At 40.6% G+C, this 15,202-nt stretch overlaps 1 protein-coding gene and 1 long non-coding RNA gene across 2 annotated transcripts; one reads left to right on the plus strand and one right to left on the minus strand.

Annotated features, from left to right (window-relative positions):
• Positions 1-19: 19 nt before the first annotated feature.
• rundc3aa (RUN domain containing 3Aa) lies at positions 20-12,858 on the plus strand. Its single transcript, XM_051886722.1, is given in 12 exon segments — positions 20-219; positions 8,127-8,242; positions 8,341-8,474; positions 9,365-9,450; positions 9,547-9,592; positions 9,594-9,637; positions 9,786-9,866; positions 9,956-10,121; positions 10,284-10,441; positions 10,553-10,672; positions 10,800-10,900; positions 11,868-12,858. Coding segments are annotated over 12 exon segments (1,302 nt in total). The 5' UTR covers positions 20-112; the 3' UTR covers positions 12,011-12,858.
• On the minus strand, positions 1,612-4,902 carry LOC127508623 (uncharacterized). Its single transcript, XR_007928848.1, has 2 exons — positions 4,647-4,902; positions 1,612-3,025 (listed from the first exon to the last, which is right to left on the minus strand). It is a non-coding gene; the product is annotated as an uncharacterized LOC127508623 (long non-coding RNA).
• Positions 12,859-15,202: the final 2,344 nt, after the last annotated feature.

Below are 15,202 nucleotides of genomic sequence, written 5' to 3' on the forward strand. Positions count from 1 at the left end.
CTCAGCTGGAGTGGGCATACCTCCATACAGCAGCAGCAGCAGCTCGGCGGAAGGAGGGAGGGGTTTGAGCCGCACCGGGAAACTAGAGGCTCGATGCAGCCTCCGCAGATTCATGAAGTCAGGCTGTCTCCAGACCGCAATGGCTATGGGTCTAACGTCGAAAAAATCGTCTTCTAGAAATGCCGGTGTGGAGCGCAAGAATCTCATCACCGTCTGCAGGTAGCTAGTTTACTGCATGACACAATGAAACGCTTTTCACGACACCAATCGTGTTTTCGTTTATATAATCTCTCGTTATCTAGTATTTAGAATTTTATTTTTTATTTTTATTATTATATATTTCATTAACTAGGACATACTTAATAGGATATTGCATCTTTTCTGTTTTAGATTAATGCGTAAACGCTTAATATTGAAGACGAGGCCCTTAAGGACGTCGGTCCCTTATTTCATACCAGCATCCATGACGTCATTACATCCATCCGACCATTTTCATGCTAAAACCACACTATGACCTTCACCCTCACAAAGCCTTTCAGTAAATTATGAGTTCGGTAAAAGAGATGAATTTGGCTGTATTGTTGATGGGCTTTCTCAAATAAGGGCTGCAAAAATAAATAATTAGCAATAAATTATACTCTCAAAGTCAACATGAAATCAAAATTTATCTTATTTAATTTCTTAATGCATGTTCCTGATCTTTTTATGAACAGTTGGTGCATAGAATGTTAGTCTATAATCAAAATAGAATAACTTTATCCCTTTATCTGATGCCAATTTCTGCTAATGTAACTTAGGCTATCATGGTGTTAGCCAAACAGATATTAAATTGATTCTCCTTACATTTACTGTATACAGATACTGAATAGGTCAAATGCAACTTTACACCTTTCAAATAGTGTATACATAAATTTCACTGATCACCAAATCTCACTAGAATGAATTTAATGTCAGCTTTGTTTTCGGTTGCATCATTTCAGTGAATAAGGAATAAGTCAGCTTACTAAACGAACATTGTTGTCTGAACCTCAGTTATTAGTAGTCATTTACAGATGCTTTATCAAATCAGATATCGAGAGTTATTCTGTTTTTAGCTCTTAACAGGAGATTCACGTCATAAGGATCTTGACTTAAATTATGGCACAGTCATTGCATCCATAGATTAGCGAGTCTCAGCCCTATGTTGTATGCTTGTAATACTATGTGCACATTTTGTCCCAGGACACTGTGCAACGTGTGTTGTTGAGTCATGGCCGAAGCTTATGAGGCACATAGAATTCAATCACTGCATTCTGTTCGGCAGGGCTGTGTGGGACTGCACCAGAACTGCACTTAACCGGGCGCTTGGACGTTAAGTGGATGTTGAATAATTCATTTTTTGGGGCGCCCCAGGCATAGGCCATGTACAGTTGCTGAATGGACACAGAACACTGTCACTCCTGTTGGGACAGCAGCACCATTGTGTTGTCGTAATGGAAATGCAGTCAAAGAGATGATTGTGATGTGGCAAGCTGTTGTGACATCATCATCCCCATCTCTTTGCCTGCTGACAATAGGAATATGGGTTCTAATCCTAATCCTAAAATTGATCTACAAGAAAAAAGACCTTCATTAATGTCAGCACATATTTATTAAGCATACAGCACTGTGGTTAGAACCAAACTTTCCAAGGTTCTACCATCATAATGTAGGAACTGTTAAACACATGAAACACATGCTATGCTAATGCATGGTGGAAAAATAAACAAGAAAGAATTACAAAAATGGACTTCAGACCTCACAGATTATTATAAACACAAAGAAGCTTTTGTTGAAAAGGGCGGAGGCCTTTCTCTGCTACCCACATCCCTTGTTAGGCCACGCCAGTGTTGTTCATAACATTGAACAACAAGATACACAGGACGAAGACAAGAAGAAAAAAAAAGATTTTTGAATCTTAATTAATGGCTGCTAGCAAAGAAATCTCAAACAGTGCTTAATTAAATTGGATCGTGATTAGCTCAGATTACTTGGTGCTTTTAGGGACGCGTAGCTGAGAGTAGCTAAAACCTCCCGTGTCTCTGTCATGAGTGTTGTATTTCTCTGGTACATTGAGATCAGGAGACATTTCATTTCCTTCACTCTCAATCAATCATCAAACCCTCACCCCCATTGTCATGTCTCTCAGTCCACAATGCGATGCTCATTTATTTAAGTTGTTGCTTCGTTTTTAGCTTTATACCAGGTTGCAGTTCTCAGTGGTCAGGGAAATGTTCGATTTTGGCCCTAGTCTTCATGGTAGATGAGCTAAGCTGGAAATCTAACCAATATATTTATCTGAAGCATCTTTGCTGAAACTGAGAGATTTTGACGTTGTGGAGAAGAGTTTTGACCAACAGACACATGATTAGTTTCACTTCCCAAAACCCACTCTCTTATCTCAAAGCGGAGTTCCTTCTGCGCTAAGATCAAAAGCATTAGCGATGTTGCATTTCTGCTGCCTCTTACAGTGGTTACACATATACAGTCTGGATCACTGACATAACTATAGACAGTCACACAGTTTACACAATTTCAGTTTTCTACGTTTTCAGTTTTTACACTCAGACTAAACAAATGTCAGTTTTAGAGGGGCTAAATAAAGGTATCACTATAAGGGTGAATACGTTTACATGTTTGTTGGTTGGTTTTTACTAATGAAATACATTGAATACACTGTAGTTGTTTAGGATAGAAGTACCTTGCAAATGTTGTCATATACAAGGCAAAAGCTCAGTACTTCAGACCATAGGATTTGTAACAGTGTATGGCAGTAACATCATCATTGTGAGGGTTTATGAAGTGTAAAAAAGGGCATGGTGACTGCCTCCCAGGTCAAAGTCAAAAGGTAAGAGTTCCAGCGGTTAAAGAATGGCTCTTGTTGACGTCTCCAAGTCTTGACTTTCCAATAAAATGGAATGGCCCGTTTTGCTTTTCTTCTTGAAAAGGTTTTCCAGACAGCTGAAGCTAGTAATGTAAAGGTGTGGACTCCGATGATTCAAGAACTCTGCAAGGATGAGCATTTGAATTCAGCGTCAGTCTTTGCATCAGTACAATCAACAGCTTTAGTTTTGTGTATGACTTTTCATCTGAAATGATATACAAGAAGTCACTGTTGATGATGTTTAATGGCACTTAGAACTTATCAGTTCTCTTGATAATGCTTAGGAGGTTGTTGATAGTGTTAATATTCTACTTACAATGAGTTTTTTTAAATTTCCCTTTAAGGTTTTGGAGATCAGTGTTATGCAGAGACGTTTTTAAATGAGATGGAATTAATTGGGTTTCAAATGGCTTATTTTCAGTTCAATCTTCATCCTTGAAATGTCGTTCTCTGACCATCTGATTTCTTAGGAACATTTCAAAATCACATTTGTTACCAAACATGTCTTGGCACCAGCTCAGCGACTTCTGACAAGTTCTTCTATGATCAACTTTAACCTCTAAATCAGAGTAGTCGGGCTGAATGCACAAATACACAATCATTATCACTTACTTAGCTTCTCAGTCAACACATGCCTAACCCATTTATATCCTCCCACTATCCTATCTTCCAGTTCTAGTTAGCAATTTGTTTTGCTATCTGTAAGATGTGCCACAATTAAATTTCATTTGAGTTTGATAATTTTTGAGTTTGTCATGGAACTATTAGGTGGAATGTGGGGGAAGCAAATCCAGAATTAGCAGACAATGCTGGTACTGCCTACAAGAAGCAGGAGGGGAGGGTATATTAAAAAGTTCAAAATGGAGAGTGGGAGGGAGATGTAGCAAAAGAATGGCTGGTCAAGCTTGGGAGAGGAGGGCCAGAACATGGAAATAGGGATGATTGATAGAAAGGGTATAGGAGAGAGGGACCAAAGCATAACAATCTAGACTTATAATCAAAAGCTGAGAACAGTCCAGAACCCTGAGAGAATTAGAGGTAATTCAGATAGTGTGTAGTCAAATGTGCCTTGAAAAAACTAACTAAATCTTAAGTGTGAGTGCTATGAAGTAATATTTCATAGAAGGTTTTTGGCCTTTTACCAAAGTGGGCAAGACCAAGAACACAAAAGCCATTTGTTAAGTGGCTGCACGTTTGTTTTTCAGTGTCAAATCGTACCAAGACAGTCTTGCTGCCACATTCCTCCATTAGCATTTCAGCCCTAACCCTGACGACCTTCAGAGACTTGCACATCTTCATATGTGACCAGGCATAGTGTGCAATCAAATTATTTGGTTGGCTGGTGTTGGGAGTTGTCCTCCTGCAATGATTGGCATTGTTCTTGGAGTGTGGGATTGCCCTGTCCTTGTGGAATATATGTCCTGGGTCAGCCAAAGAGCCAAGGAGAAAACCGAGACTCAAGAATGTTTATAATGTTTAAGGCATAACTGTGTTGTCATTGCAGAGGGACAAATTTTGCTCTGGTCAAATGATGAAGCAATGAAACAGCCACGATCAAACAACTACAGGTGAATAAAGTGAAATCCAAGCTGGCAAGATCAGCAATCCTTGTAGAACCTTGGAATATCAATATAACATAATGAGAGGTGTTAAATATCGCCATTTAAGAAATTACTCGAATAAGTAACTCTATTACTGCTATAAATACCATCATCCTTTGGAGCTGGATTCATTAGTTACTAACCTGTATCTGGGATGTATTCCAGAGAAATGAAAACAAAAAAGAGACTTGGTCCAAAAGGGAATTTTTTTTTTTTTTTTTTTTTGAATGGCAAAAAAATGAGCAAGATGCAATAAATTATCTCCACAGAAGGTACGCTGTGATGATGATGTTTCCTCAGCTGTTGGTGATATTTGCTTATGTTTTCTTTGTTCCCAGCTTGGTGAAACTGTCCCCCCCATACAACTCCCAGCACCCTGCACCCTCCCCAAAGATTTGGCCTTACTTGCCGTTAAAGAGTCTTCCTCTTGGGCATAAAAGCTTTTCGGAAGGACGTAGTCTTGGTGCCTCGGCTGAAAGAGGCGCCACCCATGGAGATCTTTGTCTTGCCACTGGTGATGGTGGAGGAGCCCAGGGATGTTGTGCTCTTCCCGCGGGAGATAGAAGAGTTTCCCATCATGATCTTGGTCTTGTCTCTCTTGATTGATGTGCTCCCCAGGTTGAGGGCTGTCTTGCCCTCTGTGATACTGGTGTTACCCATGGTGGAACCGAAGGTGGTGGTGGAGAAGCTCCAGGAGGTCCCCTCCAGCAGCCAGCCTGACCTAGAGCACGTTCAAGGTTAAATTTTCTCTACTCTCCCTTGGGAATCTTGTGCTCTCCTGGTTCTACAGGATGAGGTTACGATGGCTCATCGCGTGCCCTGGCAGCAACGCATCCCAACGCACACAGACAGTGCCTGGCTGGGTGTGACAGTCCAAACAGCTAGTGTCGGGATGGGACAAGAATGCTAAGCGTGGTGCGAGCAACCCCCATGCAGCAGCATAAAGCACTTGTTGAGCAGCATAACGTGGGCTTCGCAAGGCCACATACCTCCCCTGTGTGCCGTGAATGGACAGAGGCTGCCGTAGGAGGCCTTAGTTCTATACGGGGGCAGAGCGGACAGTAGACCACATTGTACCGTCGCTAAAGCGAGGCACTGAAGAACACATTGTTGAGCGACACAATCAGTGGTGACATCACTCAGTTCCGTGGCATTGTGCCTCCCTAGAACCGCTATCCGATGTCTTATACTGTACACGGCTTCTGAAAAAGGTGTTGTGTTGACTGAGCCCACGACAGATTGCTGAGACTCAAGGGTGTGGTCTACTTTAATGTGTTTGTTATTTCAGACCCCCAAAATGTGTAGTCAAATCAGTTATTACCGAAGCATTGTTTCATATATAGCCGATTTTTGAGATGCTTGCTAATTGTGCAAGTTAAAAGGTAAAGCCAGGTTCACAGTGTATTTGTTTTTGGCCTCTTGTTTTAAATCTTAGCTACCAACGAAGTTCTGGAGGTGTAAAAAATGTACTACTTGCTGTCAACGGGACGAGTAGTACCAAAGTCTTGAATACAATTGTACAGTCTGACAAAAGAAACAGCACAGTGTTCTGTGGCTTTAGATATGATTGTGATCACATTGTATAGCAACAGTGTGTGCTTAGCTTAAGGTAAATTAAAATAAACCCTCTGAAATATTTTAAAGACAGACACATTAAAACAATGTTTTTTTTTTTACCATTTTAAAGGTCTATTTATTGACAATTCTGATTTAAATCATTATTTAACTGGTTGATTTATGCTACATTAATGTAAGATTAAGAAGTTAAAGAATTAACAATGCACATTTTACTTGTAAGGCTATGGTTGAAGTTAAAACTTTTTACTATGACTTGGTTAGTACCAATTAACTGATACAATTTCACTTGCAAAACAGAATCTCAGATCTGGATTCTCAATCATTATCCAACTTGGACCCTTCTGCATGTGAACAACAATAAAAGCCATTCCAGTTGTGGAAGTGCACACCCTCACACATGCATGCATGTTCTCCTCGTGAAAACCAGATTGGCGCCTGATCTCTGAAAATGTTCTCTCAGACAAATCTTTCTTAAAATCATCTGTATTCTCTTTCAGGGACAAAGACGTCATGCTCAGTTCCAAGCTAATTAAGGTACACTTGCACTTCATTTTGCCTCCAGAATGCATTTGTGTGCAATTCTAGAGCAAGCTGGCCAACACTTGCATCTTACAAGACATCCAACCTGCTTGAACGCTCTACTTCAAAGTCAGTCTTTGTGGTAACATATACATATACTGTACATATTCTGTTTGCAATTTGGGTCTTTAAGTCACAGATGAAAATCCCAGTAGAGATTCCATTGCTTTTCCTTCCCTCTTTTGAGGAAAGTCTTAACTACAGTGACAGACTTCTCCCCTTGACTTAAAGTGGCCTTGCTCAAAGAACTAGTAGTCTCTCCATGAGTGATTGTAGTTGTACCCACCACAAACGCAGTCTCTCCCTTCCTCATTTTGGTCTTGCTCCTCGAAAGAACTGTCTTCCCCCATGACACGGCCTTCTTGCTTTTCATCAGTTTGATTTTCCCTTTTGTAAAGCAGGTCTTTCTCAATAAAAGAAAAGCCTTTCGTTTTGAGGCTTTTGAGTCGTCCTCTTGCTGTATATCTGTTGTCTCGTCCTTCTCAATGCTCTTTCTTGCTGTTGAAATCTTGCTTTTTGTTTCAGCGTTTGCGGATCTCCTTTCCATCTACTTGGTCCGGCGCTTGGGCATGAGGGCCTTGCGGAAGGAGGTTGTAGTTTTGCCTCGGCTGAAGCTGGCTGTGCCCAGGGATATGGTGGTCTTGCCTCTGGTTATGGTAGAGTCTCCCATAGAGGTAGTGGTGACCCCACGGGTGATAGAGGACTTGCCCATGGTGATGGAAGTCTTGCCCCGGGCTATTGAAGAGCCGCCCACAGACAGGGCAGTCTTCCCTTCCGTAAAACTGGTGTTCCCCATGAAGGCATGTAGGTCGTCAGGTCTTCGAACTCTCAGTTCTCTCTTTGTTTCCTCTCCCCGTTGAGTGGGCTAAAGTCTTAGCATTCCAGCGCCTTGCAGGTTTGACTGTGCTGAGAGAAAACTGTACACAGTATCGGGACAGCCCTAAATAGATCACACCACCAATTCAGCTAGTGGGTGGGTGGAGAAAGTGAGATTGTGTTAGGATACGAGGGAGATTCGCTCACTACAGTGTTCCTTTAAAAAAAAAAAGAGGTTTGAATGGAACCCAGGCGAAAGGACAAAAGTCGCCACGCCGACAAGTAGCATAACGCTGTTGGCCGGGGCACAAGGACTCTGATTGTGATGGCAGGAGTGATAACGTGAACATGGCTTCAAAAGGGCATTGTCTAGCACACAGGACAATTGGGATTGACCTCAGCAGTCCGCTGTGGCACCGCTCCCGAAAACGCCCGTCTTTACATCAGTCAGAATGGCAGCATTGAGTGGGGCCTGCACCAATGCTAGTTTTTGTGTCTGTGAGATGCTGATCATACTGTTAGCGAAGCATGGTGTTTCATCACTGTGGTTTTGAGTTTTTGATGAATTTGGAGTTATGTTATGTAGCATAACTAGCGCAACTCCGTTTTACTGCATTTCTCTCTAATGTTAATCTTTCTTTCTCTCTCAGGTTTTCTGTGAAGACGTTGTTGGAAAAGTACACTGCTGAGCCTATTGACGACTCATCGGAGGAGTTCATCAATTTTGCGGCAATTTTGGAGCACATCCTCAGTCACCGTTTCAAAGGTATATGTTTACAAAACTTTTTCTGTCAATGCCCAATGTGTTGGTACTCGTGAATGATCTTTGGTGATTATTATGATTTATTTATTTATTTTTATTAGGTCCAGGTGGTTGGTTCAGTTCAGATGGCCAGAGGAGTTTCTGGGACTATATCCGTCTGGCCTGCAGTAAAGTCCACAACAACTGTATCAGTAGCATTGAGAGCATCGAGAACATTAGCACATCACGTGCAAAGGCAAGACACTTTCAACCTTTCAGCTTCAGGCACTCTATCTTTACCCTGCACATCATATGTTGTTTTGGATGCTGGTCCTTATAATGGGATGCTGATTTACTAGTGTCGCAAGTAAGCATCTTAATTAGGGCCGCGTTCACACAGCAGCAGAATACGGTTGTCAGTCCTGCATTTGTGTCCTTAATATGGTTACGTTCACACAGTTCAGTTATTTATGGGAGTGACTACCGTATTCTATAACCGAACTCACACTTGTAAATTTTCAGGACGCACAACCGCATTTTCGGAAAACCCACGCTGTGTGAATGAAACCGGACTGGACTACGAGTTGTCTGTTGCGTCAGACAGTGTCAGAGAGAGCAGCTACCATGTATTGCGGGTTTTCATGTGTGATTTAGCTTTCGGTAACTTGCAGCGATGGAGATACGAACTGTGTGTCATCTGAAGGTTTTAGATCGAGTCACTGTTCTCCTACGGAGCTGCTCCCGTACGTTTTGTGTTCAACACCCGACTCAAATGCTCTGCTCTCTACCTAGATATAAAAGTAGCTGTCGGTTAAAGTAGGTTTGACAGATGAACTCGTGACTCGATTGGACTTTTGTTGTGTTAAAAGTGATAAGACTTTTCAGTTTTATGGACGTCGCCATCTTTGATATTACTTTGGTCACTGTCGGTTGCTGGTAAGAGAATACGAATACGAGCTTGACTCCCGTTGCACATTCATACAGTATTCGAGACGCTACTGTAAGTTGCTGTTTGAACTGGACATTTCGAGACTCACACCTATAAGTAAATGCAGTTGTCAATCCCAAAAACTGTGATGTCAACGTTGCCTAGGTCATCCAGCTTCACTTGCAAAATAAACTGTTTATTTTCTCGTTGCCATACAGGGGCGAGCCTGGATTCGTGTAGCTTTGATGGAGAAGCGTTTGTCTGAATATGTAGCCACTGCGTTAAGAGACACTCGGACTACCAGGTCACAACTCTGCACTGTCTATACATTGTGTTTTACAGCTGTCTTTATCATTTCGAAGTAATTTAATGCATTTGTAAATGTATATTTGTACTGCAGAAGATTTTATGATGATGGTGCCATTATGCTAAGGGAGGAGGCTACCTGTTCTGACGGGTATGCTAATTGGGCTCAGTGCCATTGACTTTAGGTAAAAACACTATATTTATGACAACTCACAAATGACATTTACTTAAAGATGAATGAGTTTTCACTGAAATGTAAAATTTATTTGCTACCAGCAGCACTAAATAGAATAGTGATACGATACTGACTCTGTCTTTTTTTGCTACCATTAGTTTCTGCCTGAAAGGAGAGGTTTTGGATGGAAAGACACCTGCAGTGATTGACTACACACCTTACCTTAAGTTTACCCAGAGGTATGAGGTTTTAATAAATTTCATTTGCTGACCAAACACAAAGCCTGAATCTCTAAAATATCATTACTGCTATTGTTGTGACCCTGCAGCTATGACTACTTGAGTGATGAAGAGGACCGCCGCAGTGTGGACAGCAGTGCCAGTGATGAGAGTGTAGCTGAGCATCCTTACATTCCTCTGGTCACGGACGAGGAGACCTGGAGCAACAAGTGCCGAAAGATGGAGCAAAAATTCAAGATTGTCTATGCCCAAAAGGTACTGGAAGCTTTTGACTTCAAGGCACTGGATGATTTGGTTGACCTAGTTCAACTTAAGTTTGTAGCTGTAGCAAAATGGTAACACTTTACAATAAGGTTTCATTTGTGTTAACAGAAATAGTGCATTCATATCCTAATCCATAAATCCGTGTAATTTTAGGGTTATTTAGAGGAACTGGTGCGCTTGAGGGAGTCCCAGCTGAAAAATGTAGAAACTGAGAACAAGAGGCTAGATGCTAAGCTAGAGGAACTACAGGTCCAGAGTCAACAAGAGAAGAAAGAACTGGAGGCCATTATACTGGAGCTACAAGCACAACTGTATGCGCACACACACACACACACACACACACACACAACAAAAAAAAAAAATCTGCATTTTCAAGAAGTTTTTTTTTAGCTTTATTAGCTTTATTCTGTTATGTTTTGCAGCACTGGAATCATTCCTTGTGAGTCCTCTCATTTAGTAAAAGGCCTATCTATACCACTCATTAACCAATGGACAACTGCACAAGCCGCCAACAACCAAGGAAACGTAAAGCTGTTCCGTCGGTAAGCATCGAGTCAAAATTTGAAGACCCTCACCACTGTTTAGCAACTGCATAGCAATATCCTGGAAGTCAGGAAAGCACCACTCAGTCTAGTCAGTCTAGTCATGCATTTATGTGTTTGGGTTTAGGAGAAGTTTTCACAGTTTGGACCTCTCGGCTGATGTGAGTTTGAACTCTGACTCTCAGAAGGAAGACGGCAATCAGAATGGAGACAGCGCCTGGTCAGCAGGTAAAAACCACACAGATTAAAGGGTTAGTTCACCCAAAAATGTAAATTCTGTCATTTATTACTCACCCTCATGTCGTTCTACACCCGTAAGACCTTCGTTCATCTTCAGAACACAAATTAAGATATTTTTGATGAAATCCGATGGCTCAGTGAGGCCTCCATTGACAGCAAGATCATTAACACTTTCAAATGCCCATAAAGCTACTAAAAACATATTTAAAACAGTTCATGTGACTACAGTGGTTCAATCTTAATGTTATGAAGCGTTGAGAATACTTTTTGTGCACCAAAAAAACAAAATAACAACTTTATTCAACAATATCTATTGACGGGCAATTTCAAAACACTGCTTCATGAAGCTTCGAAGCTTTACGAATCTTTTGTTTCGAATCAGTGGTTGACTCGACCATTGAAATTTCGAAACGTTTCGAAACACTTATGTAACAAAGCCTCGTTTCCTGAAATCATGTGATTTTGGGCCTCTGAACCACTGATTCGAAACAAAAGATTTGTAAAGCTTCGAAGCTTCATGAAGCAGTGTTTTGAATCGCCCATCACTAGATATTGTTGAATAAAGTTGTTATTTTGTTTTTTTGGCACACAAAAAAGTATTCTCATCACTTTATAACATTAAGGTTGAACCACTGTAGTCACATGAACTGTTTTAAATATGTCTTTAGTAGCTTTCTGGGCATCTAAAAAGTGTTAATTATCTTGCTGGAGATGGAGGCCTCACTGAGCCATCAGATTTTATCAAAAATATCTTAATTTGTGTCTGAAGATGAACGAAAGTCTTACAGGTGTGGAACGACATGAGGGTGAGTAATTAATGACAGAAATTTCATTTTTGGGTGAACTAACCCTTTAACACATAATACAATCATGTCTGAGTACTGATGTTTGTTGTTTCTCTTCTCTTCTCTTCTCTTCTCTTCTCTTCTCTTCTCTTCTCTTCTCTTCTCTTCAGCTAAAGACAACACTCCCTCTATGCTCGGTCTATGTGGTTCTTTGGCTTCTCTACCCAGCTGTAAGTCTCTGGCCAGTCTGAAATCCAGTGAGTATTTGGTCAACATCAGCACAGAGCCAAGTCCTGCCCTGTCTCCCAGCTAGTGGGCGCCAAAGTCCAATCAACAAGACACTCTCTGTCTCAACTGTACTTTCCTCCAAGAGACATCACAATTGTCCTACCAACATCCTCCAAAGTTCCCAATGATCTGAAATAAAACATAATGACAATGTGGATTGATTGTGTTTAATGGTTGAAGGTGTTTAATCTGAATTTGATATTTGTGAAGTGTAAGATCGAATCTTAAAAATCCATGAATTGACGAACCCTCCAGCACTCTCTTACTTTCCTACTTTTACTTGCCAATTTATTATTCACTCTTGTCTTCCACCCTTCAGTACAATCTTAATCAGCATGTTTGAGTGTCTGTAACATTCCCTGAGCCAGATATTCGAGCCTAAAGGCACAGCAGCTTTCCAGCCCCAAAGGCACAAACAGATCAAAGTGATACACAAAACTCAAAACTTGGCAGTTATTCATTATACATAAATTCATCTGGTCATTTGTTAGCCACAGTCAAATCTCTGATTTAGACATATTACCTTCTTCCTAAGCTTATCAACTTACAACAAAAGATATGAGTGAATAAAAGAGAGAGACGAAGGGGGGAGAGGGCAGAAGCTGCATCTGCATGTGAAATGCGCTTTATTGAGGCTGCACATGCCTCGGCTGACTCATTGTACTTGCGCCTTTGACAGTTATATAATATGACAGCAAGCATTTCAAGTGTTGCCAGCTAAATTCAAATATTTTGTCATATTTATCTTATTGATGTCTCTTCATGTCTTGTGTTTTTTCAGTTTCTGTATGTTTATATAATTGTCTATTTTATGCGGTGGTGGCAATGCTCTGCAGTTTTGAATTGTAATAAATGATTCTTATGTTATCTTAACTCAGACTTGTTTCTATAAATATTTCAAAGCACATAAATCTCAAATATTTATCCCAGAATACTTAAGGGTAAACGGCGCAGTAACAACATCAGCACTTTCTGAGAGAAGTCGACATCTAGTGGATATTGCATGTAATGGCTTTGCGAAGCAGGAGATGATTAAAAAGAAAAACACATGGCATATCTACTCAGTAAGGAGATGCGCTTCCCTGTTAAAAACACATTTAAAGAGATTTCCTTGAAATGGTTTCAGATTACATGTTACATGACACATCCCAGTGACGCTCCCAATAAATAATTTGTTATTAAAGCATCTACGTTCACAAACCACTGTTAATCTGAACAGAAAAGCAAGCATACTGTATGCGGGATTTGGCATGGCAAAGAGTGCTACCTTTATAATCAATAAAAATCTGTCACTCATCTTTCCACTTTTGTTCAGTGCTATCTTGAACATCTCTGATTGGCCATTGCATTCAAGAAATCAACAGATATGTTTGTGATTAGCTACATTGCTCAACGCTGCAAAACACATTGTAAATAGAAACCTATGATGTTCTCCAGAGCGCTAGACAGATACGTACTGGATCGTTTGCCAAATATGTTTCGCCAACATTATTACAGAGATAACTGATCCTAGACCTGCAGTTATGGGCAGCTTTCTCCTCTAAAAGCAATCAGAAGCACCAGTCAGTATTTTGAGCGAAAGAAATCCATGCTAGTCTTAAGTCCATCATGGCCAGGGGATGGTTATGCCTTGCCCAGACTTGCACATGCTCTGACTAATTAAGTTTCTGATTCATATTTCTGAAGATAATGTGTTATTTAAAGTTTCCGTTGAAGATATTAATGTTCCTGTGTGCTAAATGCTGCTGAGGACGTTTCGTTATGGAATACGTGAATGACCAAATCCACAAAAATAATGTTTTTTATTCTGTAAGTTCGCTGAATGACCATACGATTGTTGTGTCATCTGGGGGCCTGGTTTCACAGACAGGCCTTAGTTCAGTTAGGACATTTAAGTAGCTTTTATAAATATGCCTTAGAAACAAAACAATGGCACTGACATTTTTTAAGATATCTCAGTGCATTTTAGTCAGGGACTAGGCTTAAGGCTTGTCTGTGAAACCGGGGGTAAATGTTCCATCAAAAATCCTTTTTTGCTTCAGCAAACCCATATTCTTTAAAGGGATAGTTCACCCAAAAATGAAAATTATCTTCTTTCAGACAAACACAATCAGAGATATATTTAAAAATATCCTTAATCCTCCAAGGTTTATAATGGTTGTAAATGGGGGACCGTGTTTTTAAGTCAAAAATAATGCATCCATCCATAAAAAAAGTAATCCATACGACTCCAGTGGGTTAATAAAGGTCTTCTGAGGTGAAGTGATGTGTTTTTGTAAGAAAAATATCCATATTTAAAACTTTATAAATTCAAATAGCTAGCTTCCAGTGGACGACCGTACGCAGAATGCGCAAGTCGATTTGTGGCAGAAGAGTATCCTTTGACCTGATGCACGACGTAATGACGAACGCGAAGGCGCAGAGGATAGAGCAAAACAAATCACTGGTCACAGATTATATGCCTAAAACGATAAACAAAAAAGAAAAATTTCTTAGGATTTCGATATAAGAGAAGAGAAGCTTAAATTTGTTGCACAGCCCTATTTGTTTGAATCGTTAGAGGCGTCTAAGCTTGCAATACTCCTACATCCTGCGTCATACATCGCGTCAGAGGATTACTCATTTGCCGCAAATCGACTTGCGCATTCTTTGTACAGCCGTCCACCGGAAGCTAGTTATTTGAATTTATAAAGTTTTAAATCTGTATATATATATATTTCTTACAAAAATGCATCGCTTCACTTCAGAAGGCCTTTATTAACCCTCGGGAGTCATATGGATTACTTTGATTATGGATGGATGCATTATTTTTTGGCTTCAAAACGCGGCCCCCCATTCACAACCATTATAAACCTTGGAGGACTAAGGATATTTTTAAATATATCTCCAACTGTGTTCGTCTGAAAGAAGATAGTCATATACACCTAGGATGGCTTGAGGGTGAGTAAATCATGGGATAATTTTCATTTTTGGGTGAACCATCCCTTTAAGTTAGCCATGAGACCTGTTAACCTACCACGTGTTGTGCTGCTCACTGCAGAGCCCAAATGAAGTCCAGCTCCCCCTGTCTTGACCTAATGGGTGTAGTTATGTTTAGCGATAGGGTTATGGTAGGATTAGGGTGTGGTTTGACTATAGCTCCACCCATTTCGTTCAGAGAGGGGGAGCTGGACGTCAAGATCCACCCATTTGCGCTGCAGTGAGTTCCATTGCTGGA

Source organism: Ctenopharyngodon idella, chromosome 3, assembly GCF_019924925.1.
Source record: "Ctenopharyngodon idella isolate HZGC_01 chromosome 3, HZGC01, whole genome shotgun sequence".
NCBI lineage: Eukaryota > Metazoa > Chordata > Actinopteri > Cypriniformes > Xenocyprididae > Ctenopharyngodon > Ctenopharyngodon idella.